This window comes from Pipistrellus hanaki, assembly GCF_964339955.1.
Source record: "Pipistrellus hanaki genome assembly, chromosome: 20".
Taxonomy (NCBI): Eukaryota; Metazoa; Chordata; class Mammalia; order Chiroptera; family Vespertilionidae; genus Pipistrellus; species Pipistrellus hanaki.
The window spans coordinates 3,150,760-3,177,690 of NC_140522.1; the positions used below are offsets into that span (position 1 = coordinate 3,150,760).

The following is a 26,931-nucleotide window of genomic DNA, read 5'->3' on the forward strand; positions in this document are numbered from 1 at the left end:
ATCCCCAGTAGGGGGTGTGCAGGAGGCAGCTGATGGATGATTCTCTCTCATCGATCTTTCTAACTCTCTATCCCTCTCTCTTCCTCTCTGTGAAAAATCAATAAAATATATTTAAAAAGAAAAGAAACGCGGGGTGTTAGAGCTGCAGGGCTCTCTGCCCCGGATGGAAACGGTCAGGATGACCCCCATCGCTCACCTCCTCCGGCGGGAGCAGAGCTGCTGGAAGTTTCAGGGAACGAGGCTGCTCCGTCTACGTCCCTTTCGCTAAACCAAAAAGCGCCGTTTTTTACAGTCACCACGGGCATCCGTGTCGACATCCACATTTAAAACTCATCACGAACGCCACGTCGCCGGTGCGGGTGCCTCAGGGGCCCCTCGGGCGGGGGAACGGCCTCTCTCGTCCGGGCACCATCGGCCTCGGTTGCTCGGACCACGAACCGGACCCGCCGCTACCCGTTCCCTTCCGTCCCCTTCGGCGTCCTCTGCTCCTCGAACCCTGGCCGGAGAGCCACGGAGGAACTGACAGGCGAGGATCCGGCGCCGAGAAAGGAGCCCGACGACGGAACCCGGTCCTCCCTCCACCGGTCCTCCCTCGGGGCTGGCGGGTGGACCCCGCCATTTCCGGGGGGCTCCTCCTCACTCCGTCCTCGGCGACCATCCATCCCCCCTGCTTCCTGCCGGGCAGACCCTCCGACACGGAGCCGGACCTCACCCAGGACGCGGGGCTCGCTCCCGCCGTCACCGGAGACCGGCCGCCTCCGCGTCTCAAAACCGGGGCGGCCGTTCGTCACTGCGGAGGCGGGACTTCCGGTGTCCTGACGCGGAACTTCCGGCCAGAACCGGAAGCTGCGCCTCAGCTGGGGCGGCTGCGGGCAGGTGAGCGTCGGAGCGGCTGGAGGAGCCGCAGGTGCGAGCGTTCCTGGCGGCCCGTGGCCAGTTGATCATCCTGCCGCGCTTTGGGTCTTGCCTTCCTGTCCTAGAAACTCGCCAGGTTGCCCGAGGCCGGCGCTGCCTGCTCCCCGCGGGGGAACCTGTGTGCTGATGTGGGGATGCGGGTGCGGGTGTGTGCGGAGGTGCGGGCGGGGCCCAGCGGGGGACGGGGTGGGCCGGGCCGCCCTGCAGGTCAGGCAGAAGCCTATCATCTCGTCACTTTGGAGGACGTGACGTTGGTCCCTGGGACCGGGGACTTGGTGCCACGTGGAGAGAAACAGCCTCTCCTTCCAAATCCTATGGAATCCTATATAATAAGAGACTAATATGCAAATTGTCCCCTTGACCGGAAGTTCAGCCAGGGGATAGGGCCCGCCTGCTGGATCTGTACCAATCAGCTAGATGGGTACCAATGGGGACCGGCCTGCTTGCACCCTGTCCGTGCACAAATTCGTGCACCAGGCCTCTAGTCTTTTACTATTTGTGGTGGAGGAGAAATCGTGTGAAGTGGGCGGAGAACATTTAATAATTTTGCGTGGTGCTTACTACCAAGGAAGGTCCTTTTCTCCATCACTTCATCCCTCTCCCAGCCCCTTCAGGAAATGACAGAATAGACAAGTCATCTGATGTGAGCTAACTGGAGTCAAACAAGATTTGACAAATACATTAGATTATCCAAATATAGTTAGACGGTGAAATGAAATGATCAAAATAAGGTACATAAAACCACTCGGTTCTCACCAGAATATGAAGACTGAGCTGTTCAGCAGTGTGGACCTCACCAATATCCACATGAAGTCTAAAAGGATTTTATTAAGTTCTCATCAAGCTTGTACCTTTCTCCCCAGATCTCACATTTTGCATTACAATGAATGACACGTTGACCTCAGATGTCGTTGGTCGCCGAGTTTCCGTCAACGGAGAATGTGCCACAGTCCGTTTCCATGGCACCGTCCCTCCTGTGGCTGGTAACGTATGACTTTACGTGTGTGCATAAGTATGTACTTGTAGTTCTTTGTAGGTTTATCCATAGTGCTACAGTAAACCAATTTTGAGGAAATTAATAACCAATTCAGAGATGCCTCCCGAATACAATTTTATTTGATGACCGTATCCGGTGGTATCTGTGGTTATACTTACTTATACTCTTTCATTATTTAGTGTTCATTAAGTTTATTAGGAGTGTTCTTGGGATCAGTACTAATTAATGGCGAGGGAGTTGGATTGGGTAGAGGGAGAAGTTGGACTGAGATGATCAAAGGTTTCATCTGACCCCATGGGGCACTCTGAAGCTAGGATGGCCTTCAGTCTTTTTTTTTTTTTTTTTAATTTATATTTTGATTTCAGAGAGGAAGAGAGAGGGAAAGAAAGAGGGAAACATCAATGATGGGAGAGAATCATTGATTGGCTGCCTCCTATATGCCCCACACTGGGGATGGAGTCTGCAACTTGGGCATGTGCCCTGACCGGGAATCGAACCGTGACCTCCTGAGGCGACCACTGAGCCATGCCAGCCAGGCATCCTCAGCTGGGCATTTACCCCTCTGTAGTGATTGATCATGGGGTTGCCCTGAGAAGGGGGTGTGCCCTTGGCAAGGTGCTAACCTACAAACGCCAGTACTCCCGGCGGCTGGGGGAAATGAGCCCAGTTCCTCCTGGCACAGTGGAGTGATGTAGGCAGATACAGGAAAGCAGGTGGAGGAACCTAATGGTAGTTTAGCGAATAGGAGGCTGTACCTATCCCTTTCATTCATTCAGTTGCCTCTGAGTTGGACACGTTCTTCATATGTGTGCTGTGAGGCGTCCCCCCACTCCCCGAAAATTACAATTCTGCAGAGGGAGCTGATATATACTTACCCTTTATTAATTATCTCATTGTGTGGGGCTTCTCTCCATTGCTTTACCTCAGTTGGTACTACTTTTGGGTTCCTTTAGAGGTCATCTGAAGGAATTGGTACAAAGACAGAGAAACTGAACACAGATTTAGTAGTTACTGCACTGAACGTTACTATAGGGTTGCTGTGACAGCTATGATCTGGCTCACAAAGCGGGGACAGAGGTACCACGTGGACCAGTTACTGGTGCAAGAGTGATAGCTGTTATTGTAAATAACAGCCCGCGGGGGCGGGGCCACGTGATCTCTGAGTTAAGGTGCTTAAAGCACTTGGACCAGTTACTGGTGCAAGAGTGATAGCTGTTATTGTAAAGCTATCTGGCTCACAAAGCCGCAGTTTGCCGACCACTGAGTTAAGGTGCTTAAAGCACTTGGACCAGTTACTGGTGCAAGAGTGATAGCTGTTATTGTAAATAACAGCCCGCGGGGGCGGGGCCACGTGATCTCTGAGTTAAGGTGCTTAAAGCACTTGGACCAGTTACTGGTGCAAGAGTGATAGCTGTTATTGTAAATAACAGGCCCGCGGGGGCGGGGCCACGTGATCTCTGCTTCCCTGCAGTCAGCTGAGCAAGCTGCGCGACATCTCCCTGAGGGGCTGTGCCGTGAGCCGTGCTGGCGACAGAGGAGACATTGCCAGCACGTGTCCCAGATCATAACTACCCATGAGTTAAGGGTAGTGATCGGCAAACTCATTCGTCCACAGAGCCAAATATCAACAGCACAACGATTGAAATTTCTTTGGAGAGCACATTTTTTAAACGTAAACTTCTAACGCCACTTCTTCAAAATAGACTCGCCCAGGCCGTGGTGTTTTGTGGAAGAGCCACGCTCAAGGGGCCAAAGAGCCGCATGTGGCTCACAAAGCCGCAGTTTGCCGACCACTGAGTTAAGGTGCTTAAAGCACTTGGACCAGTTACTGGTGCAAGAGTGATAGCTGTTATTGTAAATAAACATGCAAAAGTTACTTTAAGAAGAAACACAACAGCCCTAATGTTTGGCAAATGACTACCTGTGGTTGGAAATTTAATTTCTGAGCTAGGATCATGCATAGGTTTAAATAAACTGTGTTTGCAAGCTATATGTGCTTGCAGAAAAACAGAGCAATTACCACGTGGTACCTCTGTCCCTGCTTCTCATTCAGTGTTTCTTGTTCCGCTAGGACTCTGGCTGGGAGTGGAATGGGACAATCCCGCCAGAGGCAAGCACGACGGCAGCCACGAGGGGACTGTGTATTTCAGATGCAGGTGACTGCTCATTGTGAATGGGCATGGCTACCTGGGATAATAGTTTAGTGGTTAATCACAATGGTTAATTAAGTGGTTAATCGAGTCCGACGTAAGCCGAGGGGCTGCCTGTAATGGCTTTTATTTGCTAACGTGTTTGTGAATGGGAACTAGATGTTTCCATGGGTGGCAGGGACAGCGCTGAGGGATTCTGCGTGTGCCATCTCATCTCAGTGTCTCCGTGGGTGGCCACTGGGCTCCATCTCTCCCCCCTCCAGCCACCCGACCGGAGGCTCCTTCATCCGCCCTCACAAAGCCAATTTCGGAGTGGACTTCCTCACTGCGCTCAGGGCCCGCTACGAAGACGAGCCGGAGGAGGACGCGAAAAAGCAGATGGTCACCATCGGGAACATCCCCGTGGAAACCATCGGCTTCGGCTCCGTCATAAGAAAGCAGAGGTGAGTGGGAGTGAGAACGGGAGAGCAGCCTCCTGCCTGTTGGCAGTCAGCCCACATCGCCAGCGCCGGAGGAGCTGACCGAGGCATCCCATCGGGTTCAGGAGCGAGTCCACCTGACCCTGCCCGCACTCAGAACCTGACCCCGACCGGCCTGTGCTTCCTGCACAAACAGCAGCTGGAAGCCGCAGGAGTCCGCGGGTCAGGATTCAGAGATTTAAAATCCTTCCCAAGCTCAGGGCTGTTGGGCTTCTCCAGATCGGGATGAAAAGATGGCTCTGCCGATTATTAACTTTCATACTCCGCTATCTGGTGCTAACTATTCAGTAACGAAGGTGGACACTTGGTCCTTTCTATTTCGTGGTGACATCTCTAGCTGGTTGATGCCGGACATGGAGTCGGAAGTGTGCACTGTTCCCTGTGCCATGTAGTGCACACCCTGTCACCTGGGTCCCATCCAGACCCCCAGAGTCAGAATCCCCTGCGCTGTCCCTTTAAGTTCCCCAATTATCCTGTAGCATCTGCAGGGCAGGAAATGATGCCTGTTAGCCATGGTCAGCGCTGTGGTTGGGCCCCACCCGGGTGATGTGTCCTAGTAGTGCCCCCTGGTGGCTGCTGTGGGAAGTGGAAGTGAATGATCTGGTCCCTGCGCTAAGCTGTATCGTTGCTGAGCAACACACTGTGGATGGAAAGAGCTGTTTGCAGGAGGATATACACAGCAGGGTTCCATTTACATCAAGTCTCATGGTACACAACAATAGGCTAACTGTTTGCAGGGGTCTTCAAACTACGGCCCGCGGGCCACATGCGGCCCGCAGAGGAGTCTGATCCGGCCCGCCAGGTTTTTTGGGCAGTGAGCGCAGCCGAGGTGTTACAGTAGGAATTAGTAGTTCATATAGTCCGGCCCTCCAGCTCTCTGAGGGACCGTGATCTGGCCCCCACTTTAAAAAGTTTGAGGACCCCTGGTTTAGGGATATGGGAATATATCTGAAACTTCAGACAGGCTTAAGATTAAACCCAAAGGTAGCGCTGGCCCCTGGGGTGGGGGTTGGGGTGTAATGGAGAGGGACAGGGCAGGTGACCTGTCTTTGTGATGTGTGCAATGCTTCACTCTTCTTTTCGGCGATGCTTTATTTCTCAAGTTGGGAGGCGGGGGTCCTGATATGTGTTAACTCTCGTCCCTCGTTGTGGTCTGAGCTGCCGGGTAATTTTTAAAGGCCCGCGGGGGCGGGGCCACGTGATCTCTGCTTCCCTGCAGTCAGCTGAGCAAGCTGCGCGACATCTCCCTGAGGGGCTGTGCCGTGAGCCGTGCTGGCGACAGAGGAGACATTGCCAGCACGTGTCCCAGTATCCTTTCGGCGCCCCCCTGACTGTGCGGACGCCGCTGTGGGCCACCGTGTCCGCCTCCCGATGGACGCCCCGGCCGGGCCCTGGGCACACGCGGGGCCCGATAAACCGGAAGCGCCATCACGGCTTTTCCCCGTTCAACAATGCGAGGTGGGGCGGCGGTGACGTGGGCTGTAGACGTTAGTGCCTCGTGGACAGTATGTGACAGCTTTTAGACCACATGTGTCAAACACAAGGCCCGCGGGCCAAATCCAGCCCACCAGGCCTTGCAATGTGGCCCGCACCGCGCTGTCATCACTGCACTCCGCTGTCAGTTTATGACATTGTCAGTTTATGACTGTTCAGTAAACCATTCGGCCCGCGATTTAGGCTGGATTTTAGATTTTGGCCCCTTCTCTGATTGAGTTCGACACCCCTATTTTAGACAGTCGGACGGTTTAAAAAGGTAAAATCCTCGGCAGAACAGGGCACAGAGGGGGGCAGGCCCTGTGCTCAGAGCTCCGCGGGAACCGCTGTCGGGTCTTTTGTGACTCTCGGTATTACTGCTCTTAACGCGCTTTCAGATATTAGCGTCGTCAACTTGTCCCAGAACCTGCTGTCGGCGTGGGAGGAAGTCACCGCCATCGCTGAGCAGCTCAGACACCTGGAGGTCCTTGATCTCAGGTAGGAACTGGTTTGTTGTCACTTTTGGATACATTTTTTATTGACGTCAGAGAGGAAGGGAGAGGGGGAGAGCTGGAAACGTGGATGATGAGAGAGAATCACTGACTGACTGCCTCCTGTACGCTCCCTCTGGGGATGGAGCCCGCAACCCGGGCCTGTGCCTGTGATCGGGAATCGAACCGTGACCCCCTGGTTCGTAGGTCACTGAGCCACGCCGGCCGGGTTCAGCTGGTTTGTGATGTGACTGAGAGGGTGGCATAATCCAGGGCGCTCTTGTTAAGTCCCACGTCGCTGCCGTCAGTGCCGTGCCAGCCCCTGTGCAGCATCTCCTGCCTCCACAGTGACAACAAGCTGCGGTTCCCCCCGGCCTCGCCCGCCCCCACCGGCTCCTTCTCCGCACTGAAGGTCCTTGTCCTCAACAGCACGGGCGTCACGTGGGCCGAGGTAAGCCTGTGTCTGTGGCTTTTACCCATAGGAAGCCCTTTTAATGACTGGTTTAACAGAGAACGGTTTTAATCACCCAGTTACTCACGTGGTAGGATCTGTAGGCGCCTCAGTCATGGTGGGGAGGTAGGACTTCCCGTCTCGGAGTCCCTGGCTCCTTCCGACGCCTCCTGGGGTCTGAACCGCGGCTGCGCAGAGCGTGCAGTGAGCGTGCACTCAGCTCTCAGAGCTTCGAGTGGCTGCCGGCTGAGCTTGCAGCCCGGTGAGCTCAGGTGGGACCGTGGCTGGCAGTCCTCACAGCCCTTCTGGCTCAGCTCTAGGATGGCTGGTCATTGGGCATCGCTGGGACGGCTCCAGGGCCACCCACCAAGCACTTGGCACCGCTGTTTCCTGTCGGGTCAGCTGCCTTCACACCCAGGACAGTCCATTGTCGGACACAGGCAGAGAAGGACACCCCAGTGCGTTCACCGGTGAATGCCACCGAGGCACCTCCCTTGTCGTCTTGAACGGGGGCCACAGACCTCCTTTCCTGGGGCTCCTTCCTGTGTCCCCCTCTCCAGGATTGGAGTTAGCGCCGGGACAGAAAGGGCCATAGAAATGCCAGTGCGGGGAGGGCAGGAGGTTCAAGTGAGAACATCTGGGAGCAGTCAGTGGGAAATTTTGACTGATCAGCATATTCTCTGCAAACTCCGATTGGCATCCATGACTGAGGAGAGGTTTCCGTCCGTCTCCTTCCTTTGGGGAAGCAGGTAACGATGTGCCGAGTTAGTGCACGTAGTAGGTGCCTCAGTCCACATCCGGGTATGCCTGCGGGACACGCCGATACCTCACTGGCTGGTTCAGTGCCGAAAGACGTGTCCCTGCCTTTACAACACAGCCATTAACATGCCATCCGGCCTGAACCACAGTCTTCTATGAAATGTCTCGTAAGGCACTTTATTTCTAAAACTAAGGGGGATTCATGTGCAGGTCTTAGTGACAAACACGGGAAAACGCCCAGCAGAGGGCGCTCCGCCTCACCTGCGTTTCCCTCCCAGGTGCTCCACTGTGCCCAGGGCTGGCCGGCCCTCGAGGAGCTGTACCTCAAGTCCAACGGCATTTCCATCTCAGAAAGGTAACGGGTTTACGTCACTGCCTGCCGCCATCTACTCACGCCGAATAAATGATCTCAGTGACATGTTCATTTCCAGAGGGATTTGCAAATAAGAATTCGAAAAATGTTCCTTCACCGCCTTCACAAATTATTAGCATGTCAGCTCGCACTTCGCCACTAATTGAGGAAAACCCCCTTAAGGGGGAAAGCCCTGAATTACTATGTTGCCCCCAACCTTCCTTAATAGCAGATGTAGGTATTATAAGGTTACGTGTTTGAAAACGGTTAATGTATTAAATCCGTGTTGAAAAAGTCCTCCTTTCCCTACAGGCCGGCTGATGTCCTCCAGTTGCTCAGGGTTCTAGACCTTTCCTCTAACCAGTCCATTGATGAAAACCAGCTGTTTCTCATCGCGCACCTGCCCAGGTAATGGCTCCTGGGATGCCGGCTACAGTGGTGCCCAGTCAACGTGCAGTCAGCGGTCCTACGCCATCTACGCTCGCAGTGGGAATACAGTGACGATGGTGGAGTTTCCAAATGGGCTCTTTCTCTGGCAAATTTTTACCTGGACTCAGAGAGCTCACTTGTGAACCACATACAGTATAAGCTGCTGTGCAGGGACCAGGTGAGTGAAGAATGGATGATTTGGCCCTGCTGCTCAAGTAGTTAGTCTGGCGTCTGTCCCGAGACCCACGTGGCTCCCAGCACAGCAGTAGACCAGGACTGTTCGATGGCTGTGGAGCCAGGAGGACATCATGTACACGCCCCGAGTTGGACTTCACGGTCTCTAAGCGTTGTACCTGGGATGAAAACCTAAAGTCTAGCAAAAAATGTACAGACCTAGTCTGGCCGAGAGCCCTCAGCACTTGGCCTTGTCCCGTGCGATCACACTGAACGTTTGTGCCTCCAGGTTAGAGCGACTCATCCTCAGTGACGTCGGGATTTCGTCTCTCCATTTCCCGGATGCCGGGGCTGGTACGTGAGATTCTAACGTTCCCCTCCCCTGTGCTCCACGCTTCAGCTGCCGCGCTCACTTCCGCCGGGTAACCTCACTCTCCTTCCTCCAGGGTCCAGAACGGCAATGTTCCCGGCCTTGCAGTCTCTGGTCGTGGACGACAATCGGATATCGCAAGTAAGCCTCTTCCCGGCGCCCCTCTCCTCCCTCACGCCCCCTCGTAGGTTCCTTCGATGGAAAGACATTTTACATTTTCTGAGAAAAATGCTTCCTCGGAGTGAAATTCCTCAGATAAACCCACACATACTCACGTCCTCTGAAACGTGGGCCTGACACCTGCTTCTCTCCTCCTGGGCGGCAGTGGTCCTTCATCAACGAGCTGGACAAGCTGCGGAGCCTGCACTCGCTGTCCTGCCTCAGGAACCCCCTGACCGTGGGCAGCGCGGCCGGGACCAGCCTGCAGTTCATCATCGCCAAGATCGGCCAGCTGCGGACCCTCAACCGATGCGAGGTGGGCACAGCCGGCTGGCCTCGAGACCAGAGAACGGGTGACGGGAAGTGCAGGAGACACTGTGAATGTCGCAGAGGGGTCAGACGTGGTCTCCCTGAAGCGGTACAGTGGCCTCCTGGGCATGTCAGTGACAGTGGAACCGCACTGAGCAGTGACCTGTCACCCGGTCTATTCGTTGTCACCCGAGGAGAGTGAGGGACACGGGGTTCTTCCTCCTCCTCCTTGGGGGGCCGGAAGGGGAAGCGATGGAGGCAGAAAAAAGACAGAACCAGGAGCCTGTGGACCCTCCCCTTCTTGTAAACAGGAGGCGGAGCCTTTGGAGCCGCTGGCTGGGCATGTGCCCTCCCCCGTGGGCTCCTCCAGGGGGGACCCGCACGCCTCGGGCCCTCAGGCCCCTGGCATGGTCCGGAAGCCAGCTCGTGGGCCAATACTCTCAAGGAGAAAAGTAGGAAACAGAATTTTCTTTTGGAATAGGGTAAAAAGGTAATGGTTACCTGGTCCTGTCAGTGTGAAGGCCTCGGGGCGGGCGTGAGGAAGACGGGGTGCCACAGCACGCTCACAGAGAACTGTCTCACGCACCCGTGTGCTCTTCTCCCGCAGATCCGCCCCGAGGAGCGGCGCGGGGCCGAGCTGGACTACCGCAAGGCGTTCGGGAAGGAGTGGAAGGAGGCGGGCGGGCACCAGGACCCCGACCAGGACAGGCCCAGCGCGGCGTTCCTGGCCGCCCACCCCCGCTACCAGGCCCTCTGCCGCAGTGCGTACCCGTCCCCCTTCCCTGGCAGCGGGCCCGGCTGGGCTGCTCTCCCGGGCGCTGGGCACTTTCCCGGGGCGACTTGGGCAAGAAGGGAGCAGATGCTAACTGTCCTCCGAGGACAGACGGCAGGAGGAAGCTGGGGTCATGTAGGTGCCGCGCCGACCCAGGGCCGGTGGCTGGTTCCCAGGGGGATGTAAGCAGCAGAGCGGCTGAAGGTGGACGTAGGCGCTGGCACCTGTGCCAGCTCCCCTCGGCTCCAGGGCTCTGTGCCAGGTGCTCCCTCACTCCAGCCTGCAGCTGCCCCCTCAGGCCTCTGTCCCCGACTCCTCTCCGCTTTGATTGGCCTTCATGACCACCCCAAATGTCACTTCCGCGTGACTTCCTCTCTCACACATTTCCTGATGGGAGCTCGCTGCATCACCTCGGGCTGGTCCTTCTGAGAGGAAGGAGAGCTGCCGTGGGAACGGCTGTCACGTGACTCCCTTCGCTGACACGCTTTCCTGGCTGCTTTCCGTGAACTCGGTCACGTGGGGAGGGAGAGGAGGTGCCGAGCGGCCCTGCGGGTCGGGCTCAGCCTTCGCCCCCGAGGGCCCAGCACGAGTGGGAGCGCCCGTGCTGCTGTCCCTACACCCCATGTCAGACTGCAGCTGCGTTTCCAGGGGCCTGGTTGGCGGGGTGGTTCCGAGCCCGCCCTGCGTGGCTGAATCTGGCTGGAACTGGGTGAAGGTGTGAGTTGTGTCCCAAATTGCTCGAGGTTCCTCTCTCAAGTTCAGAACGAAAGGGAAGTGTTAGCAGCGGTGACGCTTCAAGTGTGTGGACGCACAGCCTCAGCGGGCTGGTCTGTCAGGACTGCCTGTCTCTGAGGACAGTGATGTCACACGGAGGGAGGGAGGGAGAGAGAGAGAGAGGGAGGGAGGGAGGGAGGGGGTCCCACAGGAAGTGACCCAGGTTAGGACCAGCTGCTGCTGGGCTGGTCCCGAGTGCACACTTACCTGCCACTGTTTCCCTTCCAGCAGCCTGTGGATTGCCATTCATCGTTTTTTATTTCTTAAATAGAATACGGTGCGCCTGAAGATGGGGAGCTCAAAACACAGCAACCATTTTTGCTCAAAAACCAGCTACTAAGTAAGAACCCCAAACCCAAAGCCAGCTGCTTTGTGTTCGAGTCCTTAGGTGCCGAAGCAGAGCGGCGGCCTGAGAGAGATGGTTTCTCTCACGTGCCCGCGTACGTGGGCTTTAAAAAAAAACGATCAATTCTCGAACCCTTGCAAATTCCTGTATTGAACATGTTAGCAGTCCTTTGCTTTCGGCCCATTTAATGGTGCTGCAGATGTGGGGAGGGCTTGAACAGGGAACTGAACTGCGATTTGGAAACGTGTGACTTAACGTGAAAACCTCGTGAACTTGTCAGGAAGGACGCCCTTAAGGTAAGGTGACCGGACGTCCCGCTTTTGGCGGGACAAGTCCTGATTTTTAACAATCTATCCTGCGTCCCACGGCGTTTTAAAGTCCCTTTTTAACAATGTGTCCCGCGTCCCACGGCGTTTTTTAAAAGTCCCAACCGGTTGGGACTTTTAAAAAACGCCGTGGGACGCGGGACACATTGTTAAAAATCAGGACTGTCCCGCCAAAAGCGGGACGTCCGGTCACTGTACCTTAAGGGAAGGGAAAGCAGTAGAATGTCGGCCCAGCCCCTGGGCTGTCAGTAACCGAATGCGGGCGAAGTACTCACGGGACTTTTGAACTGCAGCTCGGCCAATCTGGGCGGAGCCAGGCCGCACCAGCACGTGCGCCCTTTGGTAAAACCCCCTAACGTTCAGGTGCCATTGGAGTCATAGGGAGCAGGTCTCAGCCAGCCTTTCCGTTTCCCCCCAGCCCTGAAGATCAGCTGTCCTGACCGTCCCGACCACAGCGCCCTGGAGAGACAGCTGCCGGGTAAGGGGCCCTCTGCTCCCGGCGTCCGTGTCGGCGGAGCTTACTGGCTGTCACGGGCTCTTCCTGCTCTGAGGCAGGCGGCCGAGCTGTCTCACCCCCGAACGCTGACCGGGAGGAGCCCTGCGTGTGCTCACGTGTTAGCAAAGGCCCAGCCTGTGTGCAGCCCAGGGCCTCTCCCCGCGGCTGGTCAGCTCTCGGCCTCCCCAGTGAAGCCGCACCCAGGTTTTCCGAAAGGACCCGCCCGCCTGAGCAGCTCACGCTGATCGAAATGCTAAGTGTCTGCTGGCTACTCAATACACACACTGAGAAGGCGTTTTTTCTAAAATAAAGAACATTTATTATCACAAGTTGCATAAAAACAGACAGCCTTTACAAAAATGGTCTCTGGTAGAAAAATAGTGGAATCCCTGTGACATTTGTAGGAACGCCGCACTATTGCTGCACCTCCGGCTAAAGCTTCAGAGAGACTGTGTTTCTCATAATCAAAATAGCCACTGTTACCACAACTGTCTTTGGAGAGGGTTCAAACATAGCGCTTTCTGACAAACCAACGCATTTCTCCTTGGGCCACAGTCCAGGCCTGTGGTCCCTGCGCGTGTGTCCAGCACAGGGACCCGCATAACTGCCGGCTGCCTGCGGGGAGGGGCCCCCCTTTACAGGGGCCTGCAGTGGCCTCCAGTTAGGCCTTCATAACCACAGAGACTTAAAAGGAGAAGTTAGACTTTTCTCACATTCACTCCTCTGCAGAGGCTATGACTTCCGGTGACAGGGATGAGGGAGTGGGTATCGGATGCCACCGAGGACTGAAAAGTCGCTGACAAGGGCACGGGCCGAGCACTGGCTCTGAGAGCTGAGGCTGATCCCCTCCCCGGGCCTGGGCCTCCTCGGTCACTGGGGTGGACGACGCTGAGGTGACAGGACAGCTGTCCCTGCACCTGCGGGCCTGCCCTGAGCTCCTGTGACAGGTGGCCGTCACTGAGCGCACTGTGTTTCCTCTCTGACAGACTCCATGACGGTTCAGAAGGTGAAAGGGCTGCTGTCCCGTCTCCTCAAGGTCCCGGTGTCGGACCTGCTGCTGGCCTACGAAAGCCCCAAGGTGAGCGCCCGGAGCCCTCGGCCAGCCCACAGCAGCGGGGGCTGTGCCTGCGTCTCCGTGACCAACGCTCCCGTCTGGGGGGCAGGGCGTGCCCTAAGCTCGGATGTCTGAACCCCCCCCCCCCCCCCCCTGTTCCGACCCCAGATGCCGGGCAGAGAGATCGAGCTGGAGAACGACCAGCAGTCCTTGCAGTTCTACTCTGTGGAAAGCGGAGACTGTCTGCTAGTGCGATGGTGACACAGCTGATGCAGCCAGAGACGGACTGCGGATCCCGGGTTCACGGGCAAGAAGTGACCTCCGGGAGCAGTTCTCTCCGAGGCTGTCCTCTTCGGTGGGAAAGAGACTGTTTCCAGGCGTGTACATAATAGCGACAATAAAGGCTTTGTGCCGACTAACGGTTTTCTGATTCTATTTCATGTTTATAGTTCTAATTGCATTTCATTGTGTGAAGATCCCAATACTAAGTAGAACATAGCTAGTCTAATAAGATCTGAACACAGCTTATGTTTGTCATGAGACCAGTGTAACAGAATCCTCTATTGATATTATTGGTTTAAAAAGCTACTACAGTGATCTGGTTCGTCATTTAGGGCAATGTCCCTTAAGCTTAGGGGCACACCCTCCACTGTGTACAGCAGACATGCTACGGTTGCTCCTCCCGACAGCAGTGCCCAGAGTAAGAACACTTCTCACGTATGTTACATGCTTTCTCCTGCGTTAACCTACAGAAGCCTATACTCTGTCAGTGGTCCCAGCCCTGACAAAAACCCACTCATATCAGGTAAACTTGGCAGTGACAGCAGGCAAGCGTAATTCTTTCAAAGCGTCCACTATTTAAAAATAGCCTTCCCTCTGGCACTAACACCCTGAGGGTATTTGATTTTACTTATAGTCACTAAAATGTCGCCTTTTTAGTAGGAGCACTAAACGGTGACTCCCAGGATTTGTGTGAAACGGCAAAAGAGCGCGTGCATTAGTCCATTAATAGTAAATGAACTTGAAAACCAAGGTCCAGAACCGAGAATCAATGGGTTCTCTCCCAGGTCTAGCTGCCCCCTTTGCTCAGACACCCACAGAGAGTGACGTCATTTCCGGAAACCCACGCTTTGGTACATGTGACCACAGCATCACACAGCATTTCTGAGAGTTGTTTTTCGTCTCACGTCATTGTCCTAACCGTGCCATACGAAGCTAGTCTGCAATCCAGGCCGGAAGTCCAACTCTCAGTCACTCAAGGATTCTGAACAAGCCGCCTTTTAACCAAAAACGGTAGCTAGTGAAGCTATCTAGAATGGCGCAGCAGGATTTACAACTATTTGGTACTTTTCAGATCTTCGCTATAAATAAAGTTGTTGTTATGCTACAGCATCCGGGTTGATTCTTAGAGGAAAGTGCGAACACGAAGCCACACAACGGGGTCCGGGGGAGCCCGCACCGAGCCAGGAGCCGCACCTGCTCCCCGGGGTTCCCCTCCCCCAGAGCCCCCTTCACCCGGCCTCACACTGACACGGGTCCCCGCACCGCTCCTTCAGCCTCCACAGGTGGGCGAGCTCCTGCGGGGAGTACTGCGGGGAGGACAGCATGCCCGGCTCGCAGGTCTTCTCGCACAGCCACAGGCTGTCCTGGGGAGACAGAGCCGACGGGAATGGAGTCAGCGCCTAAGGACACGGCCGGGCATGCTGCCAGGGAACCAGGTGGGTCACAGCGAATCCAGTCACGAGCACAGCGACAACGCCAGACCTTCTCTCCGTGGCTCCCGCCCGAGGTGCGACACAGCCCCGTTCCTGGCTCTCCAGCCCCTGACGCCGCTTACCTGGTATCTCTTAGGTCCGATGGCCGCCATCCATATGCCCATGCTCACATCTTCACCCTGGACAGGCATGAGAAGGGTAAACGCTCTGCATCTGCCCAGCCAGCGCCACACCTATTCAGCGGGTAATAAGTGACCCTCTGCCTCTGTTCTGTCATCTCACACGAAGCCCTGGCGGTGTGAGCACGGACACAGCGTGACAGCCGGTGGCTGTTTGGTGAAACAGCACGTCCTCCAACAAGGGACCCAGCGCTCCGGCACTGACGGCACGCAACACGCTGGCCGGCCACTGGGCGGCGCTGAGGGCCGGCACGGTCACCATGTCACCCCACGGAAGCAGGGCTCAGTCTTCACTCCCCCAGGGGCCAGTGAACAGGCGGGAACCGGAGTGAGGCTCCCAAAGCGCAAGGAACAGAACTGAGAGCCACTGGTGGGGGGCGGAGTGTCCCTAATGAGGGTCCTTACAGAAAGCACGTGCTCTTCCCGCAGGGCGGGCCTGCTTCCGGGAGGCGGGCCGGGAAGCTGGCTGGGCGGTGCCCCTCAGGCAGGAGCCCTCCCTGCCCACCTGGTGGGCCTTCAGCCCGCCCACCTGGTAGGCCTTCAGCCTGCCCCGCCCACCTGGTAGGCCTTCAGCCGGCCCCGCCCACCTGGTAGGCCTTCAGCCTGCCCTGCCCACCTGGTAGGCCTTCAGCCTGCCCCGCCCACCTGGTAGGCCTTCAGCCTGCCCCGCCCACCTGGTAGGCCTTCAGCCGGCCCCGCCCACCTGGTAGGCCTTCAGCCTGCCCCGCCCACCTGGTAGGCCTTCAGCCTGCCCCGCCCACCTGGTAGGCCTTCAGCCGGCCCCGCCCACCTGGTAGGCCTTCAGCCGGCCCCGCCCACCTGGTAGGCCTTCAGCCGGCCCCGCCCACCAGGTAGGCCTTCAGCCTGCCCCGCCCACCTGGTAGGCCTTCAGCCTGCCCACCTGGTAGGCCTTCAGCCGGCCCGCGTTGCCGGCCAGCCAGTGCACGATGTCCCGGGAGACCACGTAGCCCGAGCCGCACGCGAAGGCGGGGTACGCGGGGCTGGGGTACTCCAGCTCCTGCCACTTCCCCGTCCGGTCCACGGCCCAGTTGAGCCTGAAACTGAGAGGGACAGGGAGTGAGCGGCCGCCTCTGTGCGCCTGACACACGCCCCACCCCGTGCTGCTCGGCTCACGCGTCCCGCCACCACGGGAGCGGAGCGAGGGAGGCGGCAGGAGCGCTGTCCTCAGTCTGAGGGAGGAATGACCTGGGCAGGATTCTTTTACATGAAACCAATACATTTAAGTTCTCTCAAAGGTGCGTGCGTACTTTCTGAATGGAAAGCACCAGATCATCCTGTGCCATGTTTTTCTTAAGAAATCCACTGGCCCGGAGTGTGTTCCTGCAGGAGGAAGCTTCCGGAAGGGGGCGTTCTGACATCTAACTGCGGCAGCTGCTGACCTGAGAGCCACTGACTTCGAGGCAGGAGGGCCAAGCCAAGGCACTTTCTCGCCTTCGTTCAGCAGCTGGAGGTTTTTCACTTTAAAGTGTTTCCTCTAATCACAGATTAATGACAAACAGTCACCCAGGAGCCCGGTAAGGACACCCCTGTCTCAGCCGCGTGTCCTTGGGAAGAGAGTCCGGTCCGTCCTGCGCGGACGGCGGTACGCGGGCTCAGAGCGCTGGGCGCGCGGCCGGACGTACTTGCCCCACCAGACGCTCGGGCCCCGCAGGGAGCCCCCGGCGAGCCTGCGGAGCACGGCCTCCAGGTCGATGTAGCAGTCGTCGTCCGTCTTCAGCAGCAGATCGAAGCTCGTGGCTCCCACGGTCCTGGCGGCGAGAGAGGGACGTGGGTCAGGGCGTCCGTGCGGGGAAACGGCAGCCGAGGCGGTCACGCTGCTCGTGTTTCACTGAAACCGCCCCACGACCCGCACACCTGGGCCTCCGTGCCCGTCGGCACCCCCTCCCACCCCTGCCCGGGTCCCACTCACAGCCAGAAGGGCCCACTGGGGGCCTGAGCTACGGTGGCTCCCTCCCCAGTAGGGGCCATGCAGGAGGCAGCCAGTCAATGATTCTCTCTTATCATTCACTGATGTTTCTAGCTCTCTCTCCCTCTTCCTCTCTGAAATCAATTAAGAAATATATTTGAGAAAAAAAAAAAAAATCTCAGTGGTCACCCTGGCTGGTTTGGCTCAGTGGATAGAGCATCGGCCTGTGGACTGAAGGGTCCCGGGTTCGATACTGGTCAAGGGCACATGCCTGGGTAGCGGGCACATCCCCAGGGTGGGGCGTGCAGGAGGCAGCTGATCCATGATTCTCTCTCATCCTGGATGTTTCTCTCTCTCCCTCTCCCTTCCTCTCTGACATCAGTAAGAATGTATTTAAAAAGGAAGAAGTCTCAGCGGTGTGAGGGTCTGACACACCATCTCTGCACCCCCAGGCCCGGGGCCCGGGCGGCGGCGGCAGGGACACCCACCACTGGTAGAAGCGGAGCAGCTTGGCGGGCACGCTGCGGTAGGTGTCCACCACGTCCACGAAGACAATGTCGCCGTGGCGGCCGCTCTCCCCCTGCAGCGCGGCGTCCTCTGCGCGCAGGCTCCGCAGGTGCTCGGCGCGGCGGCCGGGGCGCGAGCGGAGGTTCTGGAGGAGAGCATCGCCTTCTGGAAGGACAGGCCGGGAGCTGAGACACATGCTACTGCCACACAGGGCCAGGGCCGTGCCCTGCTGCCCTGCGCTCTGTGCCGGGGCCAGGGGCAGGGCGGGGGGTGGGAGCGTGGAGGAGGGGAGCGGACGGTCAGGGTGCCCCACGGGTGACAGGTCCCCGCAGACGTCGTCACACGGAGTCACGTGGCCGCTCACTGCAGCACCGTGTGTAACGGGAAAAACGGAGCCCGCCTCCGGCCGCATCCCCCACGGGAATGGCTGAGCCGTGGTGTCACAGGGGGACACGGCAGGCTAAAAGTCAGCCTGCTCTTGCGTGTTATGAGAAATGGCACAGAAAAATGATGCCGGAAAAATATGTCGCTAACTGATAGATGGAATATGAGGCCATAAATACCAAGTACAACACGTTCTAATCAAAAGTATGTTTTAGAGACGTACGACCGTAGCAGAAAGGAAAAGCGTGAGACTCAGTCCTTTCCGACTTGCGGCCAGCACTCACCCTGAATCGTGTAGATGAAGCCGCCAGCTACGCCCTCCACTCCTTCTGTGGGCTCCGGGGGCCACGCACCCTCCCTGGCCTGAAAGACACGAGTGCAAGGGCCCAGTGTGTCATCATGTGTGCACACTATACACTGCATCATCACATACACCCCTCTGTGTGCACGCTACACACTACATCATCACATGACACCCTCACGTGTGCACACTATACACCCCTCAGCAGGCAGCTCTCATTCCCAGCTCCAGGCTCTCAATCCCGGCTCCGGGTGTGGGATGTGCGGCGTGTGGTGACAAAACCAGAGAACAGCAGCCTACACACCATTTTCTACGTGTTCTAACCACAGACGGTTAGGCCATGCTGTCTGGGCTGCTGTAAAAATGCGCGCGACAGCCTTGACCCCGGGACGTACCGCGGTGACCCGGAGCACGCCGCCCCCGTCGTGGACCGCCACGCTGCCGAGCGCTCTGGTCTCCAGGCCCTGCCGGTCCTGGCTCTCCCACACGATGGTGCCTTCAAAGCTCTGCGGCGGAAGAGAAAAGGTGAGGCTTCTTTATGGTTGTCATTGAGGGTTTGTGGGGTGTTTTATTTTTAATTTTTATTTTTTCCTAAGACACACTGGTTAGCATTTCTATTCCACAATGAGCACACTATACACTACATCACATGACACCCTCACGTGTGCACACTATACACTACATCATCACATTACACCCCTCATGCGTGCACACTATACACTACATCACATTACACCCCTCATGTGTGCACACTATACACTACATCATCACATTACACCCCTCTGTGTGCACACTATACACTATATCATCACATTACACCCTCTGTGTGCACACTATACACTACATCATCACATTACACCCCTCTGTGTGCACACTATACACTATATCATCACATTACACCCCTCATGTGTGCACACTATACACTACATCATCACATTACACCCTCTGTGTGCACACTATACACTATATCATCACATTACACCCCTCATGTGTGCACACTATACACTACATCACATTACACCCTCTGTGTGCACACTATACACTACATCATCACATTACACCCCTCTGTGTGCACATTATACACTACATCATCACATTACACCCTCTGTGTGCACACTATACACTATATCACATTACACCCTCTGTGTGCACACTATACACTACATCATCACATGACACCCTCTGTGTGCACACTATACACTATATCATCACATTACACCCCTCTGTGTGCACACTATACACTACATCATCACATTACACCCTCTGTGTGCACACTATACACTACATCATCACATGACACCCCTCTGTGTGCACACTATACACTACATCATCACATTGCACCCCTCTGTGTGCACACTGTACACTGCATCATCACATGACACCCCTCTGTGTGCACACTATACACTACATCATCACATTGCACCCACGCCGGGCCCAGCGTGCAAAGGCTGCCTGGGTGCCCCGCGCCCCGCACCTCGGGTAAGACGAACTGCTCCACGGGCTTGTACCACAGCCGGCTCCCCTGCACCCCACAGCTCGGCGGGCTGAAGCGCGCCACGAAGAGGGCCTCCTGCACAGGGAGACGAGAAGGAAGACTTCCTGTGGGACAGGATACTTACAGATCTCACAGGGAGTTTGCATACCTCACAGGGCATTTGCATACCTCACAGGGCATTTGCATACCTCACAGGGCATTTGCATACCTCACAGGGCATTTGCATACCTCACAGGGCATTTGCATACCTCACAGGGTATTTGCATACCTCACAGGGCATTTGCATACCTCACAGGGCATTTGCATATCTCACAGGGTATTTGCATAGCTCACAAGGTATTTGCATAGCTCACATGGCCAGCTAAGTCCTCGGTGGCCCATCCTGGTCACTAGCACGGTCCCACTGTGGTGTAGGTGTCATTTGGGGTCTCTATTCCACCATGGCTATTAAGTAAAGATGGCTAAGATAACAAAAACCGTCACAAATTTCTAAGAATGCTAAGAATAATCTTCAAAACCTTAAAACCACCTCCCTGACATGAGAGGCACGCGGGGAAGGGGGAGGCATTAAGACAACTGACTGTGTTGTCAGTAAATGGACGAAGGTGCTCTGAGTGCACTGTGTGCGTTTCCTTCATTAACACCCGTTCCTGACAACACGGGGGCTGGTTTCGGAGGCCCCGTGCCCTGCACCCTAAGGTGCCGATGGGCAGGGAGGGGTGACGCCTCCCGCCCGCAGGCGCCAGGGGGAGGCAGTGCGCTCTGGGACGGGATGGCTCAGGGACGGCTCACCTCCTGCTCGGCCTGGTACAGCCGGACGGTGATGTTCCTCTGGAAGCCCCCGGCGCCCGCGCCGCCCAGCACCCCGAGGCTGGTGATCACGATGGGGTGCAGCACGCGGAAGCTCACGCTCACCACGCGGTCCTCGGAGGGGCCCGCGGGCGCGTCCTCCGGGAACGTGAAGGCCTCGATCTCCTGGTTCAGAACTGGGGAGGGAGGGAGCGGGTGGGGAGGGGGTGACACCATCACTGTCCGCAGCCAGGGGGCCCCTGGACGGCACAGTCAGGTCCCTGCCTGTCACGGACCCCTTCCCACCGGCAAAGCTTTCTAAACGCTCCCGAAACACGGCTGCTCGTAGGGGAAAAAATCATTCTGAAATTTAACAGCCAAGTTTTCAGTACGGTTTAAGTAAAATATTTATTTATCAGAGCTCCTTTAATAGGTGTTGCGTGCACACGTGTACACATGAGGAGGCTCACCGGGGTCGGAGATGTTGAGCAGCCGGCAGGAGTAGGGGTCCTCCCGGTCCTCCACGGGCACCTCGCAGCCCCGGGCGCCGATGATGAACTTGACCAGCACCCTGCGGGGGGAAGGGGGGGTGAGCACGGTCCCCGAGCCCCGCCTGCGTGTGCTCATTCCCCCCTTCAGCGGTGGGACTGATCAGCATTCATTCTACCGTCACTCTCCCGGCCCCCCCAGCGAGGCGGCCAGCCCGAAGGTGCTGGTCACCAGTGGCTCCCGGCCAGCCCTCCGCTGCCTCCCGCAGACAGGGGAGCAAGGGAGAACACGGAGCCACAGCTCACACCGCTGAAAAGCAAAGGCAGTCGCCCTGACCAGTGCGGCTCAGTGGACAGAGCGTCGGCCTGTGGACTGAAGGGCCCCGGGTTCGATTCTGGTCAAGGGCATGCACCTTGGTTGCGGGCACATCCCCGGTGGGGGGTGTGCAGGAGGCAGCTGATGGATGTTTCTCTCTCATCGATGTTTCTAACTCTCTATTCCTCTCCCTTCCTCTCTGTGAAAAATCAATAAAATATATTTTAAAAATAAAATAAAATAAAATAAAAAGCAAAGGCAGTCAGCTTCTCCTGCTGCACCTGACACCAGCCCGTGTCTTCTCTGCGTGCTGTCCCCCACTTCAGAGGCTGCTCGCGTTGCTCCAGGCTGGCCCTTCTCCCCCAACTACCTTTTGGCTTAAAACCTGGTCACAGTGCCTTTGGGCTCAGCGATATGGAGGAAAGCAGAGCGCCATGGCCCCTCCTCCAGGAAGAGGGGCTGCCTCTCCCACCCCGTAAGCCGGCGGCTGCCAGCTCAGAGGGGCCTACCGCTGGCGGAGGGCGGGGTGCTGGCGGGAGTGCCTCAGCCACGTGCTCCGGATCACGTCTCGAAGTTCATGGTTATGGCGGGCTGACAACACACCGACTACCAGGTCATAGTGGCTGTCTTTCCCTGGAGGAAACGGGGCCGGTGGATCTAGAAACAAGCAACAACACATCAGAAATGCCATGTCTTGCCGAAACCGGTGTGGCTCAGTGGATAGAGCGTCGGTCTGCGGACTGAAAGGTCCCGGGTTCGATTCCAGTCAAGGGCATGTACCTTGGTTGCGGGCACATCCCTGGTGGGGGGTGTGCAGGAGGCAGCTGGTCGATGTTTCTCTCATCAGCGTCTCTAGCTCTCTCCCTTCCTCTCCGTAAAAAAAAATCAATAAAAATATATATATATAAAAATGAAATGCCATGTCTCAGCAAGGGACATAAACATGTTTATTACAACACAAATGTGTGTTTGTAGAAAGTACAGATAAATACCAAGAAGAGATGAATTCTAAAGCACCTATAAACCCACTGTCCGCTGTCTGCTAACACTTGTGTGTCTTCCACATATATATAAGCACTCATGCTCACGTGAATATGTAAACTCTTCAAAACAAATGTTTATAACACGCATCACTTTGGAAAGACACTGGTGTAGTAAACTATAGCAGAGTGGGCAGGCAGTCAGGCCACCATCGGAATCCTGGCTCTCTCATATTACTTATAAAAGTTAGTTAGGCCCTAATCGGTGTGGCTCAGTGGATAGAGGTCTGACGGGCGGGATTAATTTTAAAAATGTGTCCGTACAAGGGAGAATGAAAGGGAACGATTACTCTGTCCCTGCTTCTGTCACGGTTTCAAAGCCTGAGAGCGACAGGCTTATAAATAGCTCTGAGGAGGATCCATGTCAGCTCTTGCTCCGATGTTGGGAACGGATCCAAAGTGTGTCCAAAAATAAACGACCTTTCCTACAGTAAGTGCAATTCTGTGTATGCCACAGGATCCAGGTACTTAATCAAAAGACAAAAACATGTTGGCCCTTTTCTGCAAAGGGCCAGTGAAGAGAATAAGAAACTCGAAGGGCACATGGTAACCACGATAGGAACACGGGGATGTTTGTGTAGAGACCCGTTTCCCACAACAGGCATGTTTCCTAGAGGATCTTCCATTCTAGATGGAATAGAGATACTTGCTATTTCACCCCAGCATGAGTCTTGCGCTAAATCGAATTCCTCTCAGATGACATCTATCACAAGTAGGCAGAAATCTTACCCTGTTTCCCCGAAAATAAGACAGTGTCTTATATTAATTTTTTCTCCCAAAGTTGCGCTAGGTCTTATTTTCAGGGGATGTCTTATCTTTCCATGCGCTAGATCTTATTTTTGGAGGATGTCTTATTTTCGGGGAAACACGGGTAAAAATGGGGAAACCGTAAGAGTTCATCACAGATCTACGGAGATCAATCATCAGACACACCGCCAGCACGCCCCCCCCAAACACCTCCCTAGCAAAGGCACCCGCCACAGTCCCACCATTCTCTCTAAAATTCAGGGCGTGTGGCCCAGCAGGCCGGTGTGGCTCAGTGATTGAGCATCAGTCTATGAACCAGGAGGTCACGATTCTGAGTTTAGGGCACATGCCCCAGTTGCTGGCTCGATTTCCAGTGGGGGGTGTGCAGGAGGCAGCTGATCAATGTTTCTCTCTCATTGATGTTCCTAATGCTCTATCCCTCTCTGTAAAAAAAAAAAAAAAAAAAAAAAAAAAAAAAAAAAAAAAAAAATCAATAAAATATATTTTTAAAAAGTCAAGAAATTAGCCGAAACCGGTTTGGCTCAATGGATAGAGCGCCGGCCTGCGGACTGAAAGGTCCCGGGTTCGATTCCTGTCAAGGGCATGTACCTTAGTTGCAGGCACATCCCCAGTAGGGGGTGTGCAAGAGGCAGCTGATCGATGATTCTCTCTCATTGATGTTTCTAATTCTCTGTCCCTCTCTCATCCTCTCTATAAAAAATCAATAAAACATTTTAAAAAATCAATGTTATTTTTTTAAAAAGAAAAAAAAACAAGCAAAAAAAGCAGGGACGATTACCTCATCTTTAAAAGAGCCGTCAAGGTGTTTTTAAAGGTCCTAGGGTGAGCCCTTAGAAAAGAAGGAAAGTAGGGACCTCTACACACACACACACACACACACACACACACACACACCAATGGGCACCTGCCCGGGGCAAAGCGCTGTACGGATGAGGCTGGAGCCAGGTCTCCCGCCCAGGAGGCCGGACGAGGCCGGTTTGAGGCCGGGATGAGACAGGGATGCGGGGCAGGCGGTATCCCACGTGCATTGCATTAGCGAGAAGTCCGCTGGGCTGTGGCCCGCCTGGCGCTCGCGTCCACATTAGTTTACCCCCGACTTAGCCTGCGATCGCAAAGTTTGCAAAGACCGGAGACGACAATGTCCGTTATTCCTCACAGCAAAGCCCCCCCCGCGCGGACATGCCCCGCGGCACCCAGCGCCCAGTCCGCACCCAACCAGACCCGCACCTCGGGGGGGGGGGGGGGAGGGCGGGAGCCTGGGACCCGCTGGCGGCTAAGGGCACGCGAGGCCCCGCGCCGGGCAGGCCTGGGGCGGCCGCAGGACTCGGGGTCGGAATCGGGGGGTCGGGTTCGGCGGTGACAGCGGCCCAACGAGCGCAGACAAGATCGCCCCCAAGTTCCCCTACTTTCCCGCCCGCGGATGGAAAGGCCCCCGGTGCGGCCCGTCCCCCCGAACCCGGACCCCCGCCCCGCGTCCGCCCCACCCCGCGGCCCGGCCCCGCCCGGCCCGGCCCGGCCCGGCCCTCACCTGCGGGGGCCGCGGCGGAGGCGCGCGCGGGCGGCGGGGAGCGCAGCCGCAGCCAGAGGTGCAGCGCCGCCCCGAGCACGCACGGGCCCAGCAGCACCAGCCAGTTTCGCATTGGCCGCCCCCGCCGGCGCCTCCTCACGCCCCCCTCCCGCGTCCCGGCGGCGGAGGGCAGGGGACCTGCCGAGGGGGCGGTGGTCGATGCCGGTGCGACGGCCCCAGGTGGCCCCCGCCGCCGCCCGCCAGGTGCCTTTCGGTTTCCGGTCGCGCTCCCCGGATGCTCAGCTTCCCCGGCCGGAGCCCCGCCCCTCGCCGGGCATCCCCACGCCCCTCTCACCCGGCCCCGCCTTCTCCGCTCTCGCTGGCCCCGCCCCTTATCTCGCGCGCCCCGCCGGCCTGCCGGGAGTTGAAGTCCTGCTTCCGGCCCAGGCGGGGCGGCGCACCAGGGATCCGGAGGCCCGGAAACAATATTTCCCAGAATCCCATGCTCTCGCTTGCGTCACTCGGAGCGCGCGGAGGCGACGCGCGAGGTCCTCCACTGAGCATGCGCGTCTTTTTTTTTTCTTCACACCTTCTTTGCTGCCCACTCTCCCTCCCAGGCTTTGGAGGAGGGAATGCTGGGGAGCCCCCCACCCCGCTTGCTGCGGGAGTGAGCCCCGCCCTGGCGAAGGCCTGAGGAGCTAGAAGAGCCCGTAGTTCTCAGACGATGGCTGCTGTGCGAAGCGGGGGTCCTGCGGGCCCCCCACGCTGCCCGACATCGCCAGCCTTCCACGAACCCCCTAGTGTCAGCCCGAGGGCCCCGGCGGAGCACAGCGTCAAATAAGGGGTTGAAAGACCCCCAGAGGGATACCCTCACTCTGTCCCACGGACCAACGGCGACCCCAATCAACCGCAGGAGGCGTCGTCACTTGATGCAAACAGCGAGAGGCTTTATTCCAGCGCGCTGGGGCTCAACTCATAACTCACGCAGGAGCAGAGGAGTCAAGCCCCGAGCAGAAAATCTCACAAGTTTATAAAGGCAAAAACCACACATCGGGAGGGGTTACACACGGAGGGGAGAGGAGGAGAACAGAGGCCGTTAGGACATTCCAAAGGGGTCTGGACTCGTGGATAACAGGTTTTATGACAGTGCTTAAGCTTAGTCAACAGTCCCATCTGGTAATCTTGTGTCCTGTTTTTCTTAACTGTTAGAGTCCTAACTGTGTTGCTTTGTTAGCCCTTAGCGCGGGGCTGTTTCCTGGAACAGTCTTAAAGGTTATGTTCCCATCACTAGCTAGGGACCTTGGGGGTTGAGGTAAAACAGACAGCTTTAACATTTTTATTCTTTCAGGCTGTCTACAGGCTGGGCGGCCGGGAACCCGGCTGCTTTCTGAAGACACGTCATCGCCCAGCCAGCTGGAGCCCTGGGTGGGGCTCCTCGCCCGGAGGTGCTGTTGGGGTTTGTGGCAGCCACCACCCCTCCCCTCCATCCATTCCTGAGGGTCCGGGGCAGGAGAATGGGGGCGGATGCCACCTGCCTCCGTCACACAGACGCTGCTCCAAGTGGGGAATCCCAATAGGAACCGGATGGGATATCGGGTTCTGAATAGTGGGATTCCCCACTGTTTTCCCCAAAAGACATGAATTCCACAGCCTGGCATTCCCCCCACCCCCCAATCTCTAGGCTCAGCCCCACCCTCACCCCTGCCCAGGGAACTGTCTGCCTGGCCTTGGATCGTCAGCACCTCCCATTTCAAGATGTGTCAGATACCCCCTCCGCTGCCCTGGAGTGGAGGCTTAGCAAAGTGCCGCTAAGACAAAAAAAGTAACGGTAGCATCCTTGACGGCTGGCCGCCAGACCAACTTTTTATTGGGGTGTAACAGGAACGGCTGGAAGAATTCCCACAGACTGGCCAGTGGGTGCTAGGAAGGGGTGCACCGCAGAGGGAAGACCTCTCCTCCTGAGCAACCACGGGGGCGGGGACACTGCATCCCACTGAACTGATTTGCAGGGGGTGATTGATGCCTTCCTACGGGAAGCGGGGGAGGGTCAGATGCTGGACAGCCAAACTGGGGACACAATGACAGCTGCCCACCCCGTGCCTTCCTCTCTGAAATAAACAAAAATGTGTTTTGTGAAAATGAAAAGAGAAAGTGACATCGTTAAATACAAGAAACCCAAGGGTCAGAGGAGGCCGGCCCCCCTGAGGGTGGCTGAGCAGGGACAGGCAGGGTGGGGTGG

The 26,931-nt window shown here is 56.6% G+C and overlaps 3 protein-coding genes across 8 annotated transcripts in view; 1 reads left to right on the top strand and 2 right to left on the bottom strand.

The window, feature by feature from the left end:
* GNG4 (G protein subunit gamma 4) overlaps positions 1 to 26,931 on the bottom strand; it is a 170,080-nt gene that overhangs the window by 140,089 nt on the left and 3,060 nt on the right. The gene's annotated exons all lie outside the window — the stretch shown is intronic.
* On the top strand, positions 66 to 13,695 carry TBCE (tubulin folding cofactor E; the record flags this gene model as incomplete). 4 transcript variants are annotated; one of them, XM_084868732.1, is made up of 17 exons in its annotated part: positions 66 to 876; positions 1,779 to 1,898; positions 3,984 to 4,068; positions 4,326 to 4,505; positions 5,761 to 5,849; positions 6,413 to 6,512; positions 6,854 to 6,956; positions 7,994 to 8,070; positions 8,380 to 8,475; positions 8,960 to 9,024; positions 9,117 to 9,181; positions 9,366 to 9,515; positions 10,116 to 10,269; positions 11,326 to 11,394; positions 12,145 to 12,204; positions 13,209 to 13,300; positions 13,445 to 13,695. In XM_084868732.1, the coding sequence occupies exons 2-17, from the start codon at positions 1,799 to 1,801 to the stop codon at positions 13,535 to 13,537; spliced, it is 1,578 nt and encodes a 525-aa protein (XP_084724858.1). In that variant the 5' UTR covers positions 66 to 876; positions 1,779 to 1,798. The 4 variants fall into 4 exon arrangements, with proteins under 4 accessions (XP_084724858.1, XP_084724855.1, XP_084724856.1 ...); XM_084868730.1 differs by having other exon boundaries at positions 856 to 1,061; XM_084868731.1 differs by having other exon boundaries at positions 860 to 1,073.
* Positions 12,518 to 25,019, bottom strand: B3GALNT2 (beta-1,3-N-acetylgalactosaminyltransferase 2). Of its 3 annotated transcripts, XM_084868735.1 has the most exons (12): positions 24,714 to 25,019; positions 21,887 to 22,034; positions 21,044 to 21,144; positions 20,577 to 20,770; positions 19,764 to 19,859; positions 18,685 to 18,795; positions 18,273 to 18,351; positions 17,586 to 17,769; positions 16,814 to 16,939; positions 16,072 to 16,231; positions 15,114 to 15,170; positions 12,518 to 14,922 (listed from the first exon to the last, which is right to left on the bottom strand). In XM_084868735.1, the coding sequence occupies exons 1-12, from the start codon at positions 24,823 to 24,825 to the stop codon at positions 14,788 to 14,790; spliced, it is 1,503 nt and encodes a 500-aa protein (XP_084724861.1). In that variant the 5' UTR covers positions 24,826 to 25,019; the 3' UTR covers positions 12,518 to 14,787. The 3 variants fall into 3 exon arrangements, 2 of the variants coding, with proteins under 2 accessions (XP_084724861.1, XP_084724862.1); XR_014793588.1 differs by lacking the exon at positions 17,586 to 17,769; XM_084868736.1 differs by lacking the exon at positions 18,685 to 18,795.

Coding starts and splice junctions, on each gene's coding strand:
- B3GALNT2 (XM_084868735.1), bottom strand. CDS start 24,825: ATGCGAAACTGGCTGGTGCTGCTGGGCCCGTGCGTGCTCGGGGCGGCG. Junction 20,771..21,043: donor GCTCAACATCTCCGACCCCG/GTGAGCCTCCTC, acceptor CTCCCTCCCCAG/TTCTGAACCAGGAGATCGAG. Junction 18,352..18,684: donor GCGTGCTCCGGGTCACCGCG/GTACGTCCCGGG, acceptor CGTGTCTTTCAG/GCCAGGGAGGGTGCGTGGCC.